The sequence below is a fragment of the Glycine soja genome, chromosome 3 (genome assembly GCF_004193775.1).
Source record: "Glycine soja cultivar W05 chromosome 3, ASM419377v2, whole genome shotgun sequence".
Classification (NCBI taxonomy): Eukaryota; Viridiplantae; Streptophyta; class Magnoliopsida; order Fabales; family Fabaceae; genus Glycine; species Glycine soja.
In genome coordinates, this window is record NC_041004.1 from 31,147,338 (window position 1) to 31,173,049 (window position 25,712).

Consider the following 25,712-nt stretch of genomic DNA (forward strand, 5'->3'; position numbering starts at 1 on the left):
GAATAAAATTCACCAAGTTTATGAATGGATCTAATGAACCGAACTCAAAAACTTAATATAACTATTTGGACTTTAAAAAAATATATTTATCATCTACAAGATTTACGGACTTAACAAACCAATCAGTGAACTTAAATCCATATATACCTATCCCTACTTCGAGCGTGCATAGGGTACACTACTAATTCACCACTTTCAGCCCACTTTCAAGTGTAACAAAGACATGCGTCTATTTACTTTTAATGCTTTTCATCTTAACCCCTCCTAATTTCAGCTGTAACAAACACAAGATGAGATTTAAATCCTGTCGTCAAGTGTCTGTCAATAATCACAGCATCTCAAGAAAATATTGTTTTCACTGGAATCCTTCACTCTTTACGGACAGAACATAATTTCCACAGTACTCTTTATCAGTTGATAGATACAAGTACAAACAATGGCAGAAGATTAGAGTACATGTCCACGAAAGGATGCAATAAATTGAACCGCGCACATATTTTATTTACTTTTACTATAAAAAAAAATTGCCAAAACAAATTCAATTCATTTTGCATGTATCTCAAAACTGTTTTGTAACTAATGAATTGCTTCCTGGCTTGACTTATCACTTATAATAATCGTATGATTTGAATTTGAACAAATAAATTGTTTATAATAGGAGATTTATAATCTATTATAAACCACTGTTATATACTTATATTAAAAATTTGTTCCAATTTTAAAAGGTAGAGCATTCTTTTACTCTAAATGTTTCCATATAAAAAAATGCTTTGCAACATTACGTGAACAAAACAACTATATAAACCCAGCTGATAGAACTGAAAATTTACCTTAAACATTTAGTTTAACAGGTAGGAAATATTTTATATACTTCTTTGTCCTATATTAAGTCCAATGATCAAAATAATTTGAATTTAAGGATCCGTTTAATTTATTAAAATTTACGGTACTAAACAAGATAAATATTTTTGTTCTATATTTGATTTGAAAAAAGTTCATGGGACAACACAAATTAACCAGATGAGGACACGATAAAACTCAATATCTTGTTACTCAAAATATCTTGGAAAAACTTTTTATCTCAGTGTAACACCCTTCTACCTCAAGACACATACTCTTATATTATTTTCTAAATACGTTCTGAACGGAATTTAATTAAAAGAATGTATCGAATTTTAAAAAAAAAAAAAACTTATTTCACAATAAGAGTATTACATGCGAAATATTTTTAAACTTAAATAAAACAGATCAATAAAAAATGTAACTCCATATTAAACAAATTTTGACGCTCCAAAGTCCTTACGAACCATATTAAATAAAATATGGTAAAAAACTACTCATTAACTTAATCTTTAGATAAATGAATAAAACTTGTATCCCAATGTTACATTATTTCAAAGCATTCATAATCCTAAAATTAATAGTAATATAAAGTGAAGACCTAAGCTTCTCACGTAATATTATTATCATAACCTTACACAGACTTAACTGCAAGAGTGACATTCAGCCTCAAACAAAAACAAGATAAATAGATGAGGAGTATACATCTCACAATAAATTTAAAACATTAAGGAAGTTGCAAAGATATAAGATACATTTATAAACAATTACATTCCACAACACAAACATGCCGCATCAAAATCATACATTCCATACACAAAGTCACACACGAAATACGATGCACAATATTAGACCCATAGACTTGTATGCATGTGGTACCATTTTGAAAAATACTGTGAATGTAGCCCGAAAGTCCATGCATTCAACAAATTGTCACACAATGTGCACCTCAACATTATCACTCTCATCGGGATGACACCATTGGTGGCGCATTAGGGTGTGTTTGCCTTCTGATGAGGACCAACCCAGGAGCATGGACCTTGAAGCAGAGCATGGATTTGACAAACTAATCACAAGAACATGTGCTAAGAAAATGGTGAATGAAGCTCAATCGAAAATGGAAAACGTGAAACCCAAACCCAAATTGGTCAACTACTTGAAGAATAAGGAAAATGAGCTAAGTTGAAGAAAAGACCCAAGAATAAATCTCATTTGTCATTTGGGCTCAATAATTTCGCTTGGATTTTTTTTATCAAAATAATGGACTGAAGTTTATTTTTCTTTATTTTATAATTTTTAGTCAGGAATAATATTAGCGGGTGTTGGCTTGCTTACAAATATTTAATAGCCACTAACTTGGAATAAATTTTGTCATTAAGAGTTTAATTACTAGTAGGAATTATTGGCATGCCTTAGGACAACTATATGTATCTCACAATTTTATCAATGAAGACACTTAGGTTTTGGTGAAATCAAAATTTAGCTTTGTGCTAAGTGTGAGAGAATTGTTCTCTCTTGGTTCTTGTAGAACCCTGAATTTTTATCAAAGAATTTATATTCTTTGTGGTAAATTCTCCTCAACTTATCACTCCTTAGGGATTTTGGCATTGTTCATTCCCATATTTCTTACCTCAATCCACTTTTCCTTTTCTTCTACAAAATTTTTCTTTAATTTTTGGGTATGTTAAGATGCTGAATTTTCATCAATGAAAAGGGGTTCTAATCATTTGGTATCAGAGCAAGGTTCAGCATTAATTTATTCATCAATTTACGTGCCTGACCATGGTATAAATTTCAATCTAGGTGCTTGCGTCAAATTCTGGTATTATGCTAAATCTATTGTTGCCAATTCTATGTTTTCAGTGTCTTTTCATTTGTGTGCCAATTGCATATGCCACAAACATAATTTTGTGCACCAATTTTAATTCATTCAATGCCTTTGATTTGATTGGTTATTCCATTCACACAATTTGTGAATTAAAGTTGCCAACAAAAAAGTGAAGTGGTGCATTTTGTCACTTTGTGCCAAATTGTTCGGCGCGTCAATGAATTTTGATTTCCATTTAGGAGTGACTTTTCTTTTGTACATGAAGGACACAAGATCAAACTTGCACCACTTTCACCTAAGGAAGCAAGTGAGGATCAAGCTAAATTGGGAAAGAAAATAGAAGATGAGAGAAAAGAGGCAAAAGAAAAAAAAAAAGAAACAAAAGACAGAGAAATGAGAGAGAAAAAAGAGAGTGAAAAAGAGACAACAATAGATAAAGAGAAATGTGAATATTCTTTTTTTTTAATCCTTTGTTTGTTTGTGAAGATTCTTTGTTCAAGGGATTTCAAGAAGAGCTTCCATGTTCAAAATTTAAAATTCCATGTTCTAGTTCATTGTTTGATGATGAAGTCCCTCATGTGAAGAATGAGAATGAAGATGAGGTTTCAATAGAGGAATGCAAGACTCTATTTCTTTCTTCTAATTTGGATGATGAGATTAATTCTTATTGTAATTTTGTTTGTGTGTCTAACCATGCAAATTTTTTTGTTTTAATGCCTAAGGAAGAATTGTACATTAAGGATCAATGCGCAAGACAATTTGGAGAAGAGGTTGATGCACATGAGGATCAAGGTAGCCATTGGGGGGAGAAGATTTTGAATCATCTCATCTCTAGGCCTAATGTTTTGATTGAAATACAACCTGTGTTAATTCTTGATTTGCATGATACAAGATGTGCTTAATGCATATGATTTGGATGATATTGTTTTAGGTGATGGTGCCATGTCTTTGAGTTCTGAGATTAATGCACATTATTTGGAATTGTGTGATCATGAAGAGTCTTCCTCTATGTGGTTCGTTATTTATGAAGAAACTGAAAAATTATGAGTTCTATAGGCATGAACAACATATGTTGAAAGATGTTACATTTTGTGTGCCTAAATCTTTATTGCTGCATGGATTAGAGGAACCCATGATGAAAGTGTTATGTTGCATGGATTTTCCTTTGGAACTTACATGGAACATGAAACACTCAAGTGTTTCGGTGGATGTATTGTGCATAAAAGGGATAAATTTAAAGATTATGTTCATGGTTTGAATATGCCCTTGCTTGTTCATAATTTGCATTGGGTTCACTTGGCTATGAAATTTGTGCTAAAGTGCCTAAGATCCAAGAGAGGAAAGCATTTCCATATAATATTGTATAGTAGTTTCCTTGTCCTTGTATTTGATATAGGAGGATGGATAGGTAAGCACATAAATAATAAGAGAGTTTCCCATTTTAAGGAATTCAAGTCTCTTTAGAAGTAGGATTTTCTTTTCATTGAAACTAATACTTTGTTTTCTTGTGTTACAGGTGCAGATGGCTTCAATTTGAGGTTGAATTCACTCAAAGAAGGAGGGCATGATGAGGACCAACTCAAGAGCATGGACCTTGAAACACAGCATGGATTTGATGGACTAATCACAAGAACACGTGATAAGAAAATGGTTAATGAAGCCCAACTTAAAATGGAAAACATGAAGCCCAAACTCAAATTGGTCAAGTGCTTGAAGAATAAGGAAAATGAGCTAACTTGAACAAAAACCCAAGAATAAATCTCATTTGTCATTTGGGCTCAATATTGTCATTTGGATTTTTTTTATCAAAATAATGGGCTGAAATTGATTTTTCTTTATTTTATAATTTTTAGTCAAGAATAATATTAGTAGGTGTTGACTTGCTTACAAATATTTAATAGACACATATATGTACCTCACAATTTTATCAATGAAGACACTTAGATTTCGATGAAATCACAATTTAGCTTTGTGCTAACTGTGAGAGAATTGTTCTCTCTTGGTTCTTGTGTAGAACCCTAAATTTTTATCAAAGAATTTCTATTCTTTGTGGCAAATTGTCTTTAACTTAGCGCTCCTTAGGGATTGTGGCATTTTTCATTCCTATTTCTCACCTCAATCCACTTTTCTTTTTCTTCTAGAAAATTTTCCTTTAATTTTTGGGTCTCTTAAAATGCTGAATTGTGATCCATGAAAAAAGGTTTTCATTACCTTGCAAGGATACTCCAACACATGTGATCAATATGAGCTTAAAGGAGATTCCAAACCGTTACACCCCTAAGGTGAGAGTCATGTGTCAACTCATTCATGACCTCCCCGGTTAGATTCATAAATGTTCTTCACTTTAAAACACATATGCACAACATAATGCATAGTTCATAGACAATATGCACATGGTTTATTTTGAATTTTCTTGGAGATTCCTATCCCGCAAGGATTAGGTTCTCCTAACATTTTTCACAATGCATACGCATATCATGGCATATTATTTTAAAAATACTCGTGGATATCATGCATTCATTCGCAATATCAATCATGAGCACATTCACTCATTTATACAACAATATCATCACATCACTTCATTCGTCAAATCATAAGTACAAACATCATGTATTGTACTACCACTCATTATGATATCAATATTACATATTCATTTTTTCTCATACATTACTATGACCTTTATAGAGTATAATAATCATATCCAGAGTTCTACTAATCCTATTAAGTTGGTTCTTAACTCTTTAGAAAGATAAGACAGTTATCTACAACTTTTATGTTAACCTCAAAATCCCTTTCAATGATTTAGAAACCTAAAATTAGGAAATATACAAACTGACTGCATGATTCTAACAATTTAACCTTTACTCACTAAAATTGCAATATCTGGAGTTATATAAATCTTTTTTGAGTGAAATCAAATCCCTTAGCTAGATCACATCCAGGGATACAAATCTTATACAAAACACAAAGTCTAATTCTATCATCTAAGTACATATTTTGATGTTCTATGTTAACATTTTCTATTAAAAATCAGTACTTGCGTCCAACATCAATTATCAAAATCAATTTCAAGAATATCAAAATGGCAAAACATCAAAATATCCAACAATCAAATTCACCTAAATCATATCAAAACAAAGTGCTTTAGGGTATTCACAACCCATCCCAAAAAATAAACTTGTTATAATTATAAACCTAAGATTATACAATCTACCCATGACTCATTACCACTCATACAGCAAAAGAGAAAGAAAGAACCCACTCCGAGAGAACCCACTTCGAGTAACTTCAAATGAAGCAATTCATCAAAAAGGAAAAGGAATACAATCTCACGACCCCTCCCTAGAACGCATTGACTCAATGGCTTCGTCCACCACAATCTCTACGACAACTCTTGCTATGGCAAAAGCTTGATTGTGATTTAAAAGATAATCTCAAGTCATCTAAAGTCCCTGAGTTCAAAAACTCAAAGGGGAAATATAAAAATATTGACTTTGAGGGACTCTGCACCTATTGTTAAGCCCACTTAATTCTTTGGTGCATATAAGGCTTGTTGGTCTCCTCTATATATAGGGGAAGAAAGAGATTCATGAGGTTATTTTGTCCAATGTGGGACTTAGGAACATTTTTCATGATCAAGTGACCTACTTTGGAACTTATTTTCTCTAAGATAGAAGTTGATTTTGCTTTCTAAGGTGTATGAATGAATTGTAGTTTTTTAAGCAAGCTTTTCCAACAATGCAAACAACACCTTAAATGAACAACTATAACTCAAGATATGACATGATCTTTCCAAGGTTGTCATCATAAAATGAATACTTACAATTTTCAAGCACTTTAACTATCAGAAGTTCATTTAATACTCTTATAACACCAAATATAATAGAATAGAATAAAGATAACAATAATAATAATAATAATAATAATGTACATAAAATACACACATGTATAGGAACATACTATCACAACACAAGTACAAGCTTAGGACAAAATCAATAATACACAAATAATAATAATAATAATAATAATAATAATAATAAATATTTATAAAAAATATAATAGAAAAGTTCTAATAAGAGTTCTTTTTATGGTATGTTACTAGTATTCAAAATATTGGGGTGCTACATACAAAGTATTCAAAAAACACGCATAGTCCTAGCTAACTATAGTAACAATATCGTGTCATCTATTTCAAATTCACATTATCTATTAGTTACAACAATCCCTTATCATGTCATGTATTTCAAATTCACATTATCTACTAGTTACAACAATGTTATCATATCATGTATTTTAAATTCTCATGATCTACTAGTTACAGCAACCTTATCATGTAATGTATTTTGAATTTACATTATCAACTGGTTAGCTTACTTGTATGTATTATGTGTTTTGAATTGTCAAAATATAATAATAATATAAATTATATTAAGATGATTAATCCTAAAAATGATATTTTAGTAAACTTTATATTATTATGTTTGTGTTGTTCATTATTGATCAAACAATACATATGATAAAAAAATTATCTTATAATTCAAGTATTTGTTTTGTATTGTTCTCTTTATCCTATACCATATTCCATAACAAATGTAACTTTAGGTTTCTAGAGAGTTGTCATGATAAAACTTAGACAATATTTTAAATGGAAAAAATGATAGTCATATAGAACTAACTTTAATAAAAAGAAAGAAAATATTTTATTAATGACCAAAATATAATTTTTTTTTGCAGTATATACTATTTTTTAAAAAAAAATTTACGTCATTATGTCTCATTAAAATTGATCGAGAATTTACTTTTTTGCGTCTCCATTTAACCTACTGAGCAGTCTGCACGGAGTGGTTAAAAAATTTATTTTCTTGTTTAGATTCAAATGCAAGTTTAGGGAAAGTTTCATCATTCACACTTCACAGGACAAAATCGAACTTTTATAGATAAAGAAAATATCTCAACTTCCTATACATCTACCCTACGCGTCGCTCAATCAAAGCTCATAAATATCCTCCGCACTTTCTCTTTTTTTGCCACTATAAATATATACTCCTTCTAATTACATCATATGCACAAATCTTTGGTGCTCCTTCGGTCTCTTATCCTAATTAAGTTAGTGCAAAGATTATGGCTTCCAAACCTGGCATACTAACCAATTGGCCCTGGAAGCCTCTCGGGAGTTTCAAGGTTAAATTATTAATTATTTTGAACTATTTTTTCATATTTAATTTTTAGCTAAATTTAATATCTCTATTTTTCTTAGTATTTTTCATCCCTTTGTTGCTTTATAATAGCTGATGCCATTTACTGTTACAGTTGAGGTTTTGAGAGGCTTCTAAAACGTTATAGTTATGAAAAAATATTAACCAATGCGGTGCCAAAATTATAATCACGAGATATGGTTGCATAGATCTCCAAAAAGTTAATATTACACTCACAATTTCTTGTTTGAGAACGAAATTTGAAACTTTGATATGAAAATCACAATACAAGATTTATTTAATTACTACAACCATAATCTTTCTCCTGAACAATCATCCAGAATTTCCTATTATATTCATTAATTAATTCAACACATGAAATGATGGTGATTTTGATGCTGCCATAACAGTGGGTGATTTTGACACCATGGATTGCACACAGCACTTACTCTTTCCTAGTGAGTGAGCCAAAGGAGAGGGACCTTACTTATTTCCTCATCTTTCCTCTTATGATGGTGAGGATGCTGCATGACCAAGTTTGGATCACACTTTCTCGCCATCGAACTGCCAAAGGCAAAAACAGAATTGTTGACAAGGGCATTGAGTTTGAACAAGTTGATCGAGAAAGCAATTGGTTTGTGTGCTTACTATCTTTATCATTTATTCTATTATTTTTCATAATTACACACACACCCACCCCCCCCCCCCCCCCCCCCCCCCACACACACACATATCCACAAGGGTTTTAAAAATGATTCCTAATCATGATTTTATTCGGAATGGCATGTGCATTTTTAAATTGTAGTTTATAAAAGTATTTTAATAGTTGGTCTCAAACATTGGGAAGAAAATAAACATGATATCAAACACTCTCAAAGTTTTTGATTTTGAGATCACTGTGATGTGATTGTAATTAAAATTGCATCGACTGCAATTATATGCAATTTCTCGCAATATAAAGTATTGCAATGAAAATTATAAGTGCAACCTAATTTAAAATCGGAATCTTCTATATGTAATGAACCTATTATTTCTCTTGATTTTCTTTCGATCTTAATTATTATGTAAATGAAACTCTTTTGCAGGGATGACCAGATCTTGTTCAATGGGATCATATTTTATATAGGCTATATGTTAGTTCCAGAGAGTTCTCACATGCCCTTGTGGAGAACAGATGGTGTACTTATTACTGCTCTTTTACACGCTGGACCAGTGGAGTTTCTTTATTACTGGTTACATAGGGCACTTCATCACCACTTCCTCTACTCTCGCTATCATTCTCACCATCATTCTTCCATTGTCACAGAACCCATTACTTGTAGGTTTTCCATTTTCTTTTTGTAGTAGTAATTAATTTACTTTTTTTTTAGTCCATCAACACAATCAAAAATATAAAATTTTAATTAAAAAAATACTTAATTTATTGTATAAAAATACATAAATTAATCAGTGTTGGTCTTTTTAAATAATTTAAAGCGATATATAATGTGTTTAATTACTTTTTTTTCAAAAAGCAAAATGAATATCACTACTTAAGTAAATAAGCTTAATCTTATCATCACAAGACATGCCAAAGGTTAGCATAAAATACAACCAGAAAATGCACAAAATAATGAAAAATGATTTTACATCATGGGTCTGTAAACACACAATAAAAAAATGTGTTTTAATTTATTTTATGATAAACCAACACTTGTATAGTAGGAAAATTTTTAAAAAATCCTTTTTAAAAAATATTATAAGTGTTTTTTAGAGTATTCAATAAGGAATAAAAATAAAATAAAATAATATGAAAAATACTACCAATGTTCTACTTTAGTTTTCAAGGCAATTTCAATATTATTTATAAAATAATTTATTGAATGGTTTTTAAACTAATGTCCCTGAGTATTTGATAAAAAAAAATGTAAGTACAGTAGGAAATTCAAACGGGTTATTTAAGATATTAACTAAAAAACAAAAACTTTATGTCATAAGGAGAAACCATATATTAATAATATATTTTTGTGATGAGAAATGTATTTTAGATCCTATTCTTTCGGTCAAACGTGGTTAAGGTTTTTGTATTTTTATATCGATAAATTTAATATTCAAACTTTAAAATATATGTAGATTTAGGTTCTACTAATTAGTTATTTATTTAAATAAAAAATCTGATTCAAAAATAAATATTAAATTTACACACTTTTTAAAAATTGAAAACACAATTCATCAATATATAAATATTAGGATGTTCATTGTGTTTGATGACACACACACATTATTAATATTAGGATCACGAATTCTTGTGACGATTTTTTTAAAAAAACTACATATAAATTGGCTCACGATTTATTTTAAATTTTCTTGTAGTGTTTACATAAAATTTATTTAATGCATATCTTTAAAAGCATGATGTTAATGGGCGAGTTATTGCCTTTTTCTCAACATATTGGCATGGAAAGTTTTAATTTTGTGACATGGACCACATAAATTTAAAAAATAATTATGTCCTATTCGGCAAGGCATGCGACTTTAATTAATAAAAGAAACAATTAATTCTCGGGAAAAAATTATAGCTATTCCACACTTCAAAACATTAAAAAAAAAAAAATAGATACATATGTGCACTAATTAATTGAGTTCTTCAATTTGGCAGCTGTGATCCATCCATTTGCTGAGCACATAGCCTACTTTGTGTTATTTGCCATTCCATTGTACACAACTGTGGTTACAAGAACAGCTTCTATAGCATCATATGCTGGTTATCTCGCATATATTGACTTCATGAACAATTTGGGCCACTGCAATTTCGAGTGCATTCCAAAGGCCATCTTCTCAGCATTTCCCTTCCTAAAATATCTCATGTACACACCATCGTAAGTTTCTACTACCTCTTAACCCTCTCCATCATATTTTATTTGTGTTAATAAAATATACAATACTAAAGATTCGTGTTTATGTATTATTAAAAAAAAAACGCATATATATTTCCTTAGTTTGCTTATCTTTAGAAATGTTATATATATATATATATATATATATATATATATATATATATATATATATATATTCCTATAAGTGCTAGGTAAATGGTAAGGACGAGCTAGTACTGACACTATGTTAAGAACTCTCTCATATCTTGTGACATGTTATATATTCAAAAGTTAATTAGTAAAGTCATTAGTTTATCCGTTATACATATTAGTATCTTAATTGAAGGTGATCAAGAGTTTAATTAAGATTAAATTTTATAACAACTACAAGAAAAAAAAATTATTATTGAACTTCTCATTTAATTTAGTTTTCATGTTATTTTTTACTCAATATTTTAAAAAATATCAGGGATAATAAAAAAACCGTTACGTGAAATATGCATGTTCTCTTAAGTTAAAAGAATGTACTTTAAACTTAATTATTATTAATTTAACATAATGTTCTCAACTCGTGTGTTTCAGCATTGGCACACCACGTTGTGTTTGGTGTAGGTAACATTCCACATCGGATAAAAATGAAAAAGTTAAACACCATATGAGTGAGGAGAAGACTCATAAACTTGAGTCTCTTAAGGTATCTTGAAAATAAAAGAAAAAATAAATTCATCAAACAATTAAATCAACTTTTATTTAATTTTAAAAACTTAGTTGTGCAAAAAATCAGTTAAATATTTAAAATTAATAAATATTGTTCAAACTAATTTGAAAGTACCAATGGGATTAGGACTAGTCTTCCACAATGATGAATCAAGGTTTCAATTTTCGTTAGAAGAGATATTTTCATTTAGTTTTTGACCATTCTTTGAATAAATTAAACTATGAAGAAGGAGAACCTTGAAAAAAAAATTATTTTGAAAGTTTTTTTACAAAACTAATTTGAACGTTGAAACAGTATTTTAAGGTCATATATTTGGTTATCTGTATATAGAAGATAGGACAAGATAAGTTATTATTTCCTATTTCTATCTATTTTACAAAACTCGTTCTGTTAGTGCATTTCATTCCAAAAATTATCCATTAAAGGCGGAGCAAGGAGGATAGGAGAGAGAAGAAAAAAAATATCTTTGACCTTTCATCTAATACTTAGAATCGTCATCTTTATATTCATTCGTTCTTTTTTAATTGTTAGAGTTTTCAAAAAAAATATTTATATCTATCTCTGTTTAAAAATTTAAGACCATACAAATTATTCTTTTATATATAGATTATGTCCTTACTTGTTATCTAATCTTTAATTCATTTAATTTATACATATATTTATTGTGGAGTGAAAAAAAATAGAACAAAAACTCTACAAATTAGTATTTTATTAAAATTAAGAAATATTATTTCATTTCTTAAGTTTTAGAAAAGAAGCTTAAAAGACAAACATAGAAAGATACCGAGGGAGTATAACTTACAAATTCTATCCACAAATCAGTAAATGATTTTGATCCTTTTTTATAAGTTTCTTAAAAATCAATATTATCCTATTTTCGAGTTGTTCATTAAAGTATTAATTGAAGTGTAGGTATCGTACAGTGAGTCAAGTTATAGTACTAACAATCCGCAACAGGTGGCTTCAATGCATTGGTAACACATTAATGAATTAATTAATGTGAACAAACGATCGACATTAATTAGTTTGAAATTAGCGGGACTAATTTAATTCAGTCGTTGTACAAAGCTAAGCATAGTACGTAGTACACGTACTAAACATTTCCAAACATTGACATCTACCCAACATTCAGTCGTTGCATGTGCTTAATCCCTTGGTTATTGACCTTAGTTTTCAAATTCTGGTGGCAATTGTTGATAATATAATATCTTTTCTTTTTAATATGAGAGATTTTCTACTCACCAAAAAAGAAATATGAGAGATTTTTTCAATAAATTGCTGAAAAGGAAATATATACTTATACAACAACAACAACAACAACGCCTTATCCCACTAGGTGGGGTCGGCTACATGGATCAACTTTCGCCATAATGTTCTATCAAGTATCATACTTCTATCCAAATCATTAAGTTCGAGATCCTTTTTGATAACCTCTCTTATAGTCTTTTTGGGTCTTCCTCTGCCTCGAATTGTTTGCCTTCTCTCCATCTGGTCTACTCTCCTCACTACAGAGTCTACCGGTCTTCTCTCTACATGCCCAAACCACCTAAGTCTATTTTCCACCATCTTCTCTACAATAGGCGCTACTCCAACCCTCTCTCTAATAACTTCGTTTCTAATTTTATCCTGTCGAGTCTTACCACACATCCACCGCAACATCCTCATCTCCGCTACACCTACTTTATTCTCATGTTGGCTCTTGACCGCCCAACATTCTGTTCCGTACAAAATCGCCGGTCTTACCGCAGTCCGATAAAACTTTCCCTTTAGTTTGATCGGTACCTTTGCATCACATAACACCCCCGATGCTTTTCTCCATTTCATCCATCCTGCTTGAATGCGATGATTCACATCCCCTTCAATTTCTCCATCATCCTGTATTACAGACCCAAGATATTTAAACCGTGTGACTTGAGGGATAATATGGTCTCCTATTTTCACCTCTGAGTTAGAAACCCTCCTTCTTTTGTTGAACTTACATTCCATATACTCCGATTTGCTTCTGCTTAGGCGAAAACCATGTGTTTCTAGAGCTCGTCTCCAAGTTTCCAACCTCTCATTCAACTCCTCCCTCGACTCTCCAAGGAGGACTATGTCATCTGCAAAAGGCATGCATCTCGGCGCTATCTCTTGGATTTGTTCCGTGAGGACATCCAGAATTAAGGTAAAAAGGTAGGAGCTAAGGGTTGACCCTTGATGCAAACCAATTGTGATGGGAAAATCGTCTGACTCTCCACCCTGTGTCCTAACACTAGTCGATACTCTATCATACATATCTTGGATAGCTCGAATATATGCAACCCTAACCCCTTTCTTCTCTAGAGCTTTCCACAAAATCTCTCTAGGCACTCTATCATACGCTTTCTCCAAGTCAATAAAAATCAAGTGCAAGTCTTGTTGGTCCATGCGATATTGCTCCATCACCCGCCGTAATAAATAAATCGCTTCCATGGTCGACCTTCCCGGCATGAAACCAAATTGATTCTCAGTAACTTGAGTCTCCTTTCTTAATCTCCGTTCGATCACTCTTTCCCATAATTTCATGGTATGACTCATGAGCTTGATTCCCCTATAATTTGCATAATTTTGTATATCCCCCTTGTTCTTATAGATTGGCACTAACGTGCTTCTCCTCCATTCCTCCGGCATGCGTTTTGACCTCATAATTTCATTAAAGAGTTTGGTGAGCCACTCAAGACCTCTATCTCCAAGAGTTTTCCACACTTCAATAGGTATGTTGTCTGGCCCCACCGCCTTACCGTTACTCATTCTTTTCAACGCTTCCTTTACTTCCTGTTTCTGAATTCGACGATAGTACTTATAGTTCCGGTCCTCTTCTCTTGTGTCTAGACTACTAGAGTCATATCCATATCCATCATTAAATAAGTTGTGGAAATATGCCTTCCACCTTTCCTTGATATCTTTTTCATGCACTAAGACTTTGCCTTCTTCATCCTTAACACACTTTACTTGATCCAAATCTCTAGTCTTCCTCTCTCTACCCTTAGCAAGCCTATATATAGATCTTTCTCCGTCCCTGGTTCCTAGAGCTTGGTATAGTCCATCAAAAGCTTGGGCTCTTGCCTCACTCACCGCCTTTTTGGTTTCATTTCTAGCTATCTTATACTTATCCCACGTTTCAGAATTTCTACACCTAGACCACTCCTTGAAACACTCCTTTTTTACTCTAACTTTGCTTTGAACACTTTCATTCCACCACCACGATTCTTTACCCCTAGGTCCAAAACCTCTAGATTCACCCAACGTCTCTTTAGCCACTTTAATAATCTCTTGGGACATCTTGTTCCACATATCATTTGCACTTCCTTGTGATTGTCCACACCATCCCTCCCATATCTTTTATTGGAAGATTCCTTGTTTCTCACCCTTCAAGTGCCACCATTTGATCCTTGGTGCTATCACAGGACTTCTTCTCTTTACCCTATCTCTAATTCTTACATCCATGACCAAAACTCTATGTTGGGTAGTCAAGCTCTCTCCCGGGATAACTTTACAGTTCAAGCAATACTTCCTATCAGACTTCCTGATAAGGAAGAAATCTATCTGAGAACATGTCCCTCCACTTTTGTAAGTGATAAGATGTTCCGCTCTTTTCTTAAACCATGTATTGGCTATAGAAAGATCCAAAGCCTTCGAAAACTCCAAGATGGATTTACCCTCCCCATTCATCTCCCCTAGGCCAAAACCCCCATGCACCCCCTCAAAACCTCTAGCCACGCTACCTACATGTCCATTGAGATCCCCTCCTAGGAAAACTTTCTCTCCTTGGGGTATATCCTGAAGTACCCCTTCTAGATCCTCCCAAAATTTTACCTTAAAGTGTTCTGCTAACCCAACCTGAGGTGCATACCCACTAATAACATTAAAGGTGTCCTGTCCCACTACCAATTTTAAGGCTATGATACGATCTCCTACTCTTCTTACATCCACGACATCCTTCTTCCACTCCTTGTCCACAATAATCCCTACCCCATTTCTTAATCTGATTTTTCCCGTATACCACAGCTTAAATCCCGAGTTGTCTAATTCTTTCGCTTTTTCACCTGTCCACTTAGTTTCTTGTAGGCACATAAAATTGATCTTCCTCCTCACCATAACATCCACTATTTCCATAGATTTTCCAGTAAGTGTGCCTATATTCCATGTACCAAAGCGAATCCTCCTGTCATGAACTAGCTTCTTTACCCACACCCGTTCACGAAAATGTGGGAACCCTTGCTTACTTTTCACTACATCCGGGCGGCGATGCAGCGGCCCTTGCTCTTTTGACACTGTACTCGAGCCATACAGCGCGTTGCTTCCAGGCAACGACCTAGCATTCACATTATTACGTAATTGATCCATGTCATAGAGATTCGACAAAGTTTTACGTTGGCCGTCGAAAGCCTAACACAACCCTCTCCTTTTATCCGGGCTTGGGACCGGCTAAGAATAGCAAAGCTACCCTAGGCAGGATTTATATACTTATGATAAATTAAAAAAAATTAATTTACCTCTATAAAACTAAAAACAGTAACTTGAACATCAAAACTAAGACAAATACTAAAGTTAAATAATGATGTGGATTTTATAATTAAGTTATATGTGATAGATATTCGAACCTCTATATATGTCTGTATCTCATGTTCAATAATACACTAGAAAATACTCAGTAAAAAAATACACTACAAAATACTACTAGCTAGTATATATGTAGTTTACTAACATGTGATCGATAACTTGCCAAAAAAAAAAAAAAAGCACTTACGGATGATACCAATAATATAAGGGTGACAACAGGACCCCCTCAAATAGCTACATATGTAATGTAATTTATATGTATTAAAACCTGAAACTGTAAGTTACGTAGATAACTTTAATGGAATGCGATGAAGTAATTAACAATATGTTGATTGATATAAGGTAAGGACAAGTTCAAAACTGAGTAAATGTGAATCTTAATACATTGGTGATGTGTTTGAATGATAAAAAAAATATAAATTATAATATTTTATTTGGGGTTAAAAGAAAATAGAAATAAAATTAAAAGGATAAAAGACTTTCAGAAATAAAAAATTCATATTTTTATTTTATTTTCTCTTCAATTTAAATTTCAATATTTTCTATTTCTTATTTTTCTTTATTTGTAATAAAAAAAATGTTCAAAATTAATGGGATTTATCACATGTAAAAACGGTTTTTATATAAGAACTATTTTTAAACCATTAAAAAAATAGATAGGTAATTTATGGGATTTATTTTAAATAAATAAAAAAAATATGGAATAAGTATGTAGAAATCATTTTAAACTCCTAGAAAATGGTATCATTCGTGTAAAAAAATTATATAATCATAAAAATTAACGTGATATGGTAGAATATATATAATGTATTGAATTTGGAAGTGATATTATAAATTTTTTAAACCTTTTAATTATGTTTCTTTTATTTTAATTTTCACTTTACATTCATTTGCATCATTTCTGAAATTTGTAACCAGTTGACCTTAAAATGAAAGTGTAATAGAATTTAATAGACACACATTTTTAATGTACTTTTTTTTACACTATTGACTAATTAGAAATCATTCTAAGTATGCGTTTTAAGAAAAGTTATTATATAAATCAATAAAATTATTAAATATGATAATTTATAATTGAATGATATGTATAACATGTATTTTTACACTGACGATTTTAATAATTACTTTATAATTTATATTTAGAGTGATATTTAATTAAGTGATATCATAATTTTTTATACTAATAATATATTAAAGTTAAACTCCCTTAAAAATGCATTTCTTCATTAATAAAATATTCACTTAATACATATTCCAATATACAAGAAAAATATAAATTATCTATTACATACATTTTCAAATACTTAAAATTTTGCTTAATTAATTAGCGATTCAATATTGAGTCAATTATCTATGTTAGAAGAGTTTAAGTCTAATATGCTATAAGTGCAAAATATTTTAAGCTATTAAGAAATTTGATTTTATTTTAGATATGACTTTGAAATTAATTATGACATTTTTTACTGAAAATTAATCATTACACAAGTCAATATTTTTTAGTTATATGATAATCCATGATTGAATTATAAAATAAACTTTTTTTTAATATTGTCAATATATTTCATTCAAATTCATGTTAGAAACAAAATAATGCATTTTTTATTTATTGAAACTCATGTTAACAAATGAAAAAGTTAATAAAACAAGAGTGAATTAATTACATTTGGTTTATAACAGGTTTCATTCACTGCATCATACCCAATTTCGGACAAATTACTCACTCTTCATGCCTATTTATGATTACATTTATGGTACCATGGACAAGAGTACAGACACAACATATGAGATAGCATTAAAGAGAGAAGAAAGTTTAGCAGATGTGGTACATCTAACACACCTTACAACCCCAGAGTCCATCTATCATTTAAGGTTGGGATTTGCTTCCTTAGCCTCTAGACCTCAATCTTCTACATGGTACCTCTACTTGATGTGGCCTTTTACACTTTGGTCTGTTCTCGTGACTTGGTTTTACGGTCAAACATTTGTTATGGAGAGGAATGCTTTCAAAATGCTCAATTTGCAATCATGGGTTATACCAAGATTCCATGTACAAGTAAGTTTTGGGTAACATCATTTTTCATTTCTAAGAAGGAAAAATATTTCCTATAGATAATATTTGTTTCTTTTTTACACTTTTACAGTATCTTTTCAAATGGCAAAGTGAGACATTGAACAAACTTATAGAAGAAGCAATACTTCAGGCTGAGTTAAGCAAAGTAAAGGTTTTAAGTCTAGGTCTTTCAAATCAGGCAAGTCCCTTTATTTTTTTAAATGATTTTTATTTGATAATTTTCACTAGTTGGATTAAAGTTTCTATCATACAGATAATACTTGAAAACTTTTTTGTTAATCCAAAATTATTTAATTTTATCATGTAAATCAAACTGATCAATTCTATTAATAGCTCAAACATATGTTATGTTATTTAATAACTCAAACTGATCAATTCTATTAATAGTTAAATAATTGGTTAACTAATTCAGTTTCTTTAGTTTGAACTCTATTATTCTATTAGGCTTTTTTTTTTGTTTGACATCCATGTATGTTCATTTAGAAATATTGATAAACTCCATTTTGCTCTACTCATAATATGGCATATATCAATAAATAATTCTTTCATTACTGAAACTTTTTTCCTCAATCACCCTTCTTCCATGGTTGCTTCCACACCATTACCCCTAATCAAATTTAGATCTTTCCAATTGTCACTATGTACATCGAAATGAGGAACCATCTTTGATTCTTGTATACCAAATTCTTGATGGGCCAAGCTATCACAATTGGTCCCCCTTTAACGTCCATGGCATTGTATATGAAGGACAAATGTAAGTTTGTTAAATAGAGTTATCAAATGGGTCACTCCTAATCCATTTACCCGTGACCCATGTGAGCTAGGGTAAATTGGTCCATAAGGTCAAGTGAAATAGGGTCAATCCATGGGTTAGCTCACCTTTAAAAATTAAGACCTAGAAACACAAATAGAAAAAATTATATTAGGGAGGAACAAAATTCTTCTCTAAATTATTAAAAATTCGCCACAGAGCATAATAGTGATGAATTTGTTGATGGATCAAATTCGTCACTAAAAGGGACATCACAGAATGTTAGTAAATGAAGATTGATTTCGTCTAAGATAAAATTGTGATGGAACAATTCTATAACAATGTCGTCACAAATTGTCAAAATTAATTGAACTAAAAACATTATATTTGTCACAAAGAGTGAGTAATATGTTCTGTCATTGTTAGTGACGGGTTATGTACATGGCTAATAGAGAAGTAATTAATTTTCATTGGTATTAACTACAAAATGCATCCCATCAAACAAATACAGAATATATATTTGTCATAATTTATGATGAATTTTTTAGACAAACTTGGGTATGTCACTATTAGTGATAAAAGTAATTTCCCTAGTAGAGAAGAATATAGTATTTGTCACTAATAGTTAGAGAATTTATCCTTCTCTAATATAGAGGGAATCAAATCCCTCAATTTCTATGACGGAATTATTAAGGTTTAATAGCAAAAATAATCCCCCTATTTATTCCAACTCACTAAATTGATTTTCCTATAATATAATTCACCAATTGAGTTTTTCGTTTTTTTTTTCAATCTGATTATTTGAGTTCTGAATCCCAAAATTGAACGTTGATTATTAATGGGTAACGTTGACTATCATGTGTCATAATAAGATTATGACATGTGACAGTCAATGTTATCCATTAACAGTCAACGTTATCCATTAGTGAGTTGGAATAAATAAGGGGATTATTTTTGCAATTAAGCCAATTATTAATAATTTTCCCATGTTTTAAATATTTATCCAAAATAATTTTGTATGAAAAATATGTTCCAAATTTTAATAAATGTAATTTTTAAATACAAATTTATTATTTTATAATATTAATAACATAAAATAATAATAAATCTACACCAAGATCAATTTTCATCTACTAATATTCAATAAGTAAAGACCAAGTTCAACATAGTAATTAAAGTTAACAAAATACAAAAGTTCAACATCGTGTACCAAGTTCAACATAATAATCAAAGTTAACAAAATGCAGAAGTTCAACATCATCTACCAAGTTTAACATAGTATTAATCAAGTTAACAAAATACAATCTACTCTTCACCAAGGTCATCAAATTCATTTATCTTCTTGCGGGTTATCTTGGTTTGTATGAGTAGTTGGGGGGAGAAAAGATAACATGGAGGCTGAAACGATAAATTGCCGAGTGAAGAATTCTCCATGATTAGTTGAAGTAATTGCTCTTTAACTAAATTTGACTTCTCTTGAGATGAACAAATCAAGTCCTCATGTGTTTGCAAGCGCTCCTTAAGGTTTTGGTTCTTAGTTAACAAACTGAAAATTTATTTCCTCATCTAGTCATATTCAAAGTGTGACGCACCACCAATGATGTAGCAGAATTAGATTTGAATTATGTAGCCTTTAATTTGGACCTAAACCATATAAATGTCCCTTGTTGTCCATACCTCCAACAATGTTATAGAAAATATCATCATCCGACGGCTTACTTGACACACCATCCTTTGTTACCTCTTCTGGATCTCTCTTAGCAATATCCTTTGATACTCTCCCTGAAAATAAAAGTTTCTACTAATTGTTAATCTTTAACATTTTAATTGTTTACATAAAATTCAAAGAAAATTTCCCAATTACGAATAGTAACTACTAAAGGAGCACTTACTGTAGGAGTACCGAAAAATTGCTCCATACTTTATTATTGGTGAGAGGTTTAGACATAAAAGTTAAACATGCATTTAAACTAACAGTATGAAAATACTCATGATACATTAATCACAAGACCAAAACCTAGTTTTAGGAAAAATTAGAGAAAGGCAGCTGAAAACATAAATTATACTTAAAAATAGTCCAATTCCAGCCAACATATGAACACAATAAACAATATGCAGCCAAGTTCAATTCCAGCCAATCACATCACTGCACAATAAAGTAAACAGTAGATTGCACAACATATTTTCAGATCAAAATATTTAGTTCCACATGTTATCTTAATATGCTCAATTAGCTTATGAAGACATGTGACTTACAACAATCCTTTTTGCTTTGGAGGATACCCACTTTGATCTATCACCTTTTACTGTATGGGCCCTTTGAAATAGCTCCCAACAAGTTGGAGTCTTGTCTACAAAAGTTTTCTAACAAATAAAATATGTAAATTAGAGCAATTTAAAATATAATGCATTACATATTTATAAAAACAATACAAATTCTCTTGTAATGTTCAGTTGTAGGCTATGATAAAATGACTTCTTCATTTGTCTCTCATGTTCAAGAAGCTATTTATATTTTCTCCACATTTCAAATATTGTAACTTGTAAGTCCATTACAAGATATTATAAGTGTGCAATTTGACAAAAAGAAAATATAAATAACATGTATTTTACTTGCCCTTTCTACCTTAAACTCCTCATACCATAAATTGGCCAATTGTGGATTATGCTTATTCTCCTCCCCATAACTCTCCCAACATCCCTCAAACTTACCTTTTATAATTCTTGTAATGTCATGCGTGAGCATAATAGAAGGGTCAAACCTATCAAAAAGATTTTAAATAAGAAGTCACAAGCATACAATTTATTACTAAACCAAAGGAAAAAAGTTATAAATACTTACGTGTTATATATGTGGTCCTGGACAAATCTGCATATGCCCATCATTGTCTATAGATGGTGTTGCTGCTACATGTGAACCATCACCTGATGCAACATCTACTTAGTTGTTTGATGGACCAATATTAGAAAAATTATGTGGGCTTCCTGTGGAGGAAATATGGGGGTTGGTAGGATGTGTAGATTGCCCAAGAAAAGGTTGTGCAAAATGCCAAAGAGAAGGTTGTGCAGATTGGGCAATAGAAGGTTGTGTAGGTTGCCCAAGAAAATGTTGTGTAGATTGCTCAATAAAAGATTGTGTAGTTTGTGGTAAGGAAGTCAAGCTAAGGAGATTGTTGAGAGTCAAGAAATTAATATATCTCATTTCTTGTAAATTGATATTTTAGGATTTCATTTAGGGGAAACATATCCCATTTAGGGGAAACTACATCTCTTAGACATACAGTTTCTAGATAAATATTCATTCTGTTTCTCCTATTTTTACATGGTATCCAAGCCTGAATGAAGGATTACATAAAACTATCTCATTGGGGATCCACTATCTCTAGTGAGCCTGTTTGCTCGTTGTCCTTCTTTTTTTAGTTTCTAGTGGACCTTTATGTTTGCTTGTTGCTCTTCTTTTTTTAGTTTCTAGTAGACCTTTATGTTTGCTCGTTGCCCTTCTTATAATGACCCTTTCTTCTTCTCCCGTGACTTTTCTAGCCGATCGTCGTCACTTTTTTGGTGACCTTTTCAGTGCCAAATAGATTTTGTGTCAGACGCGTGAAAGCGTGTGCAACCTCCATTTAGGTCATGCTTCTGGTGACATGGTCATCCTTCTCCAGCGAACCAAACCCTAAAGCCCTAAAACATTTCACTACCTTTTAAACTCTTCCAACCATGCTTTCATATTTCCAATTTTTTCTAGGTTACCATCAGTACGAAGTATCTACCAGCATAATTGTTTTAATAACAACTTATATAAAACTAATGCTTCCACCTCATAATTTGTTTCACCGACCTTGTATGTCATCTCCACTATGTTAGGCACAATCCATTTATAATATTTTTTTTTACTCATTACTATTTCATTATAAAGATAAACATATATTTTCAAGTAAGGGTTTTTCTTTCAAACCTGAGCTAGAAAAAATTGTCAACCTCTACAAGCAATTAAGCATTAAATATTGCCATACTTATAGATTTAAAGTGATCACACAACATTGCAATCTACAAGAAATCACTACCTCCATGAAGTTAGGTAGAATCTATTTATTTAGCATTTATCCATATAAACCGTATGTTCATTTTAAAATATGTTCAATTTTACTTTGTTCATCATAGTATGCTTAAATCAATGATTTAATGAGAGCACATGTTCAATGATTTCAGGGAGATTTGCTCAATAAATATGGTGAACTTTACATAAAAAAATATCCCGAGCTTAAGATAAAAATTGTGGATGGCAGTAGCTTAGTTGTAGCTATTGTTCTTAACAGTATTCCTAAAGAAGCAAGCCAAGTTCTTCTTTGTGGAAAACCTAATAAGGTTTCATATGCCATTGTGAGTGCTTTATGTGAAAGGGGAACCAAGGTATGTTTAATTTCTTTTTTTTCGGAAATTATTACAACAAAAGGTACCTTATAATTAAGCATTATTTTCTTCACTAAAAAATTTTGATTTCTTTAGTTATTTCTTATATTATAAGAAAAATGTTTAACACACACCTAATATGTTATCATATACCTAGAGAGAGAAAAAGAAACAAGAGAAAAATATGAGTATGATATAAGGTTTATAATATGATAAAAAGAAAGAGATAAAAAATGGAAAGTATTGGTAAGATGTTTAAAATAAATGATAATTTATATATAATTAATCATATTACAAATAGTTAGAGTTAGCTATGCCAATGAGTTGTTCATTTGTTATTATTCCAAAATTATTTGTTAATGCTCCATATAACAAAATTTTTATTCGTTTATTAAATTATATATTTTCAATAGACTTTTTTTCAGCCAAAAAGTGTATATATTTACATATAAGATGAGTACTGGAAGTACCAAATACAAATGCTTGTATCCTACTTTGCACATGCCCTTCCTAGTACTGCATCACACGGTTATTGTCTATTTATGATGGCAATACCATAAATAGTTTATAACCGAAATCTCACACACCCACAGTATAATTACAGAGGTATTATGTGCCTCAAACCAAATTTTCAATAGACTTGTTTGAAGTTTTGGAATGTGTGGAGTTTATTTAGATCAACCAAAAGTTTTTTTTTTTTAGTAGAATAGTTGGGTACACTGCATTTTTGTTGATTAAAATGGTGAGAGAAATTGTTATTTTTTTATTACCATAATATTTATGTGAAATATTTATCCGTTTTTAATAATAATTTGTCTTTGTTAAAGAATCTGATTGGTTAGTTTCATTGGAGTTTTCCTTAATTATATTTTTTTATCGTCAAAGTTTAAACTCATAATCTTATTTAAAAATCTGACCATACTAGAACCAATGATACATTGGAGTGACACCTTTACTTATTTGGGGTGAGATTTCTATTTTAATTTCTTTACACTTAATACTCAGGGCCTCATTACTTATTTGGAGTGAGATTTCTATTTTAATTTCTTTACACTTAATACTCAGGGCCTCAAAGTATAAAAAGCTACTTAGCCCATTTCAGCTATTTTTACGTCTTCTTGATAAATGACATCATTTTTCAGGTTACAACTATGTATAAGGATGAATATGACAAACTTCAATTAAGGATCCCCAATGAATCCAAAGACAACTTAGTTTTCCCAGGATCCTATCCTGCAAAGGTAAATCCCTCTAACTTTTTTTTTTTCATCTTGTAAGTATCAACTATCTGTTGACTTTGTTTAGAACTTGATTCACTATCTTTATTAAAATCTTTTCTTTCAATAATCTTTTTTTCAAATAAAAGATTCAAATCTAAAATCTTATTTAAGTGATCCAAACCCAGTTTTATTTAGACTAACACAATATTAGTTAATCATTTAATAATACACCTCTTTCTTTCTATTGGATAATTTCAATTCAAATAATTTGGAGCAAAATAAAATTTGAAATCATGGATTCATTTGAATTTGCAGATATGGCTATTAGGAGATCAATGTAATGAGGTTGATCAAAGAAAGGCACCAAAAGGATCATTGTTCATACCTATTTCCCAATTCCCTCCAAAGAAACTTCGCAAAGACTGCTTCTACCACTGCACACCAGCCATGATAGCTCCCCCTTGTTTAGTGAATGTGGACTCTTGTGAGGTAAGCTTTTATATATATAAATATATATATTCCATATGTATAATTATTCACTATGCTTTTATGCATTTTGGTGTCAAAATTAATTTCATACGTATCGAATTTCATTATGCAACAGAACTGGCTGCCAAGAAGAGTGATGAGTGCATGGCGTGTCGCAGGAATATTGCATGCCTTAGAAGGTTGGAACGTCAATGAGTGCGGAAATGTCATGTTTAGCGTTGAGAAAATAAGGCAAGCAAGTCTTCAACATGGGTTTAGGCCATTAAAGATTAATAATCTCATTTCTGCTTCAGTTCTAAATTAATTACCATGATATAAATCTAAATCAATGTGTGTCTATAAATGTATCAACAAATTAATCAAGTAGCTAGCTAGCTTGTGATGTTTCCAATTACAATATCAAATTTGATCAAACTAGCTATATGAATTCTCGCAGCATATATGTTGTTTACTAGAAAGTGTGTTTAAATAATGCATAAGTGATCCTTTTGAAAAATGCATATTTCTTAGTTCCTAATGGGAATGGGGGAGGGGGGATTTTCTAATATATTTTCCCTTGTTTTTTTTTTAAAAAGCTTTGTAAGGATATATTGAAAAACTTATAAATTTATATTTGTTAAAATTGGTTGGTCTTAATAAACTAGTATAAGGATGTGTTTGGGTTGACTTTTTTTAGGTTATTGTTAAGGATTTTTTGTGTAGTAAAGTAAAACCAAGTTTCAAAGTAGTGTTTAAAAATTGCGTCCAAGTCATC

At 31.0% G+C, this 25,712-nt stretch overlaps 1 protein-coding gene across 1 annotated transcript; it reads left to right on the top strand.

The window, feature by feature from the left end:
• The first annotated feature begins 7,735 nt into the window (after positions 1-7,735).
• LOC114406438 (very-long-chain aldehyde decarbonylase CER1-like) lies at positions 7,736-25,454 on the top strand. Its single transcript, XM_028369144.1, has 10 exons — positions 7,736-7,849; positions 8,274-8,497; positions 8,949-9,181; positions 10,502-10,721; positions 17,695-18,070; positions 18,159-18,266; positions 23,049-23,249; positions 24,392-24,490; positions 24,785-24,958; positions 25,074-25,454. Exons 1-10 carry the CDS (start codon positions 7,790-7,792, stop codon positions 25,260-25,262), a joined length of 1,884 nt encoding a protein of 627 aa, XP_028224945.1. The 5' UTR covers positions 7,736-7,789; the 3' UTR covers positions 25,263-25,454.
• Positions 25,455-25,712: the final 258 nt, after the last annotated feature.

What these genes read in the sequence shown, in the direction of transcription:
- LOC114406438 (XM_028369144.1), top strand. Translation starts at nt 7,790, where the DNA reads ATGGCTTCCAAACCTGGCATACTAACCAATTGGCCCTGGAAGCCTCTC. An exon ending in GTCTAGGTCTTTCAAATCAG is followed by an intron (nt 18,267 to 23,048) that starts GCAAGTCCCTTT and finishes CAATGATTTCAG; the next exon opens with GGAGATTTGCTCAATAAATA. An exon ending in CAGGATCCTATCCTGCAAAG is followed by an intron (nt 24,491 to 24,784) that starts GTAAATCCCTCT and finishes TTGAATTTGCAG; the next exon opens with ATATGGCTATTAGGAGATCA.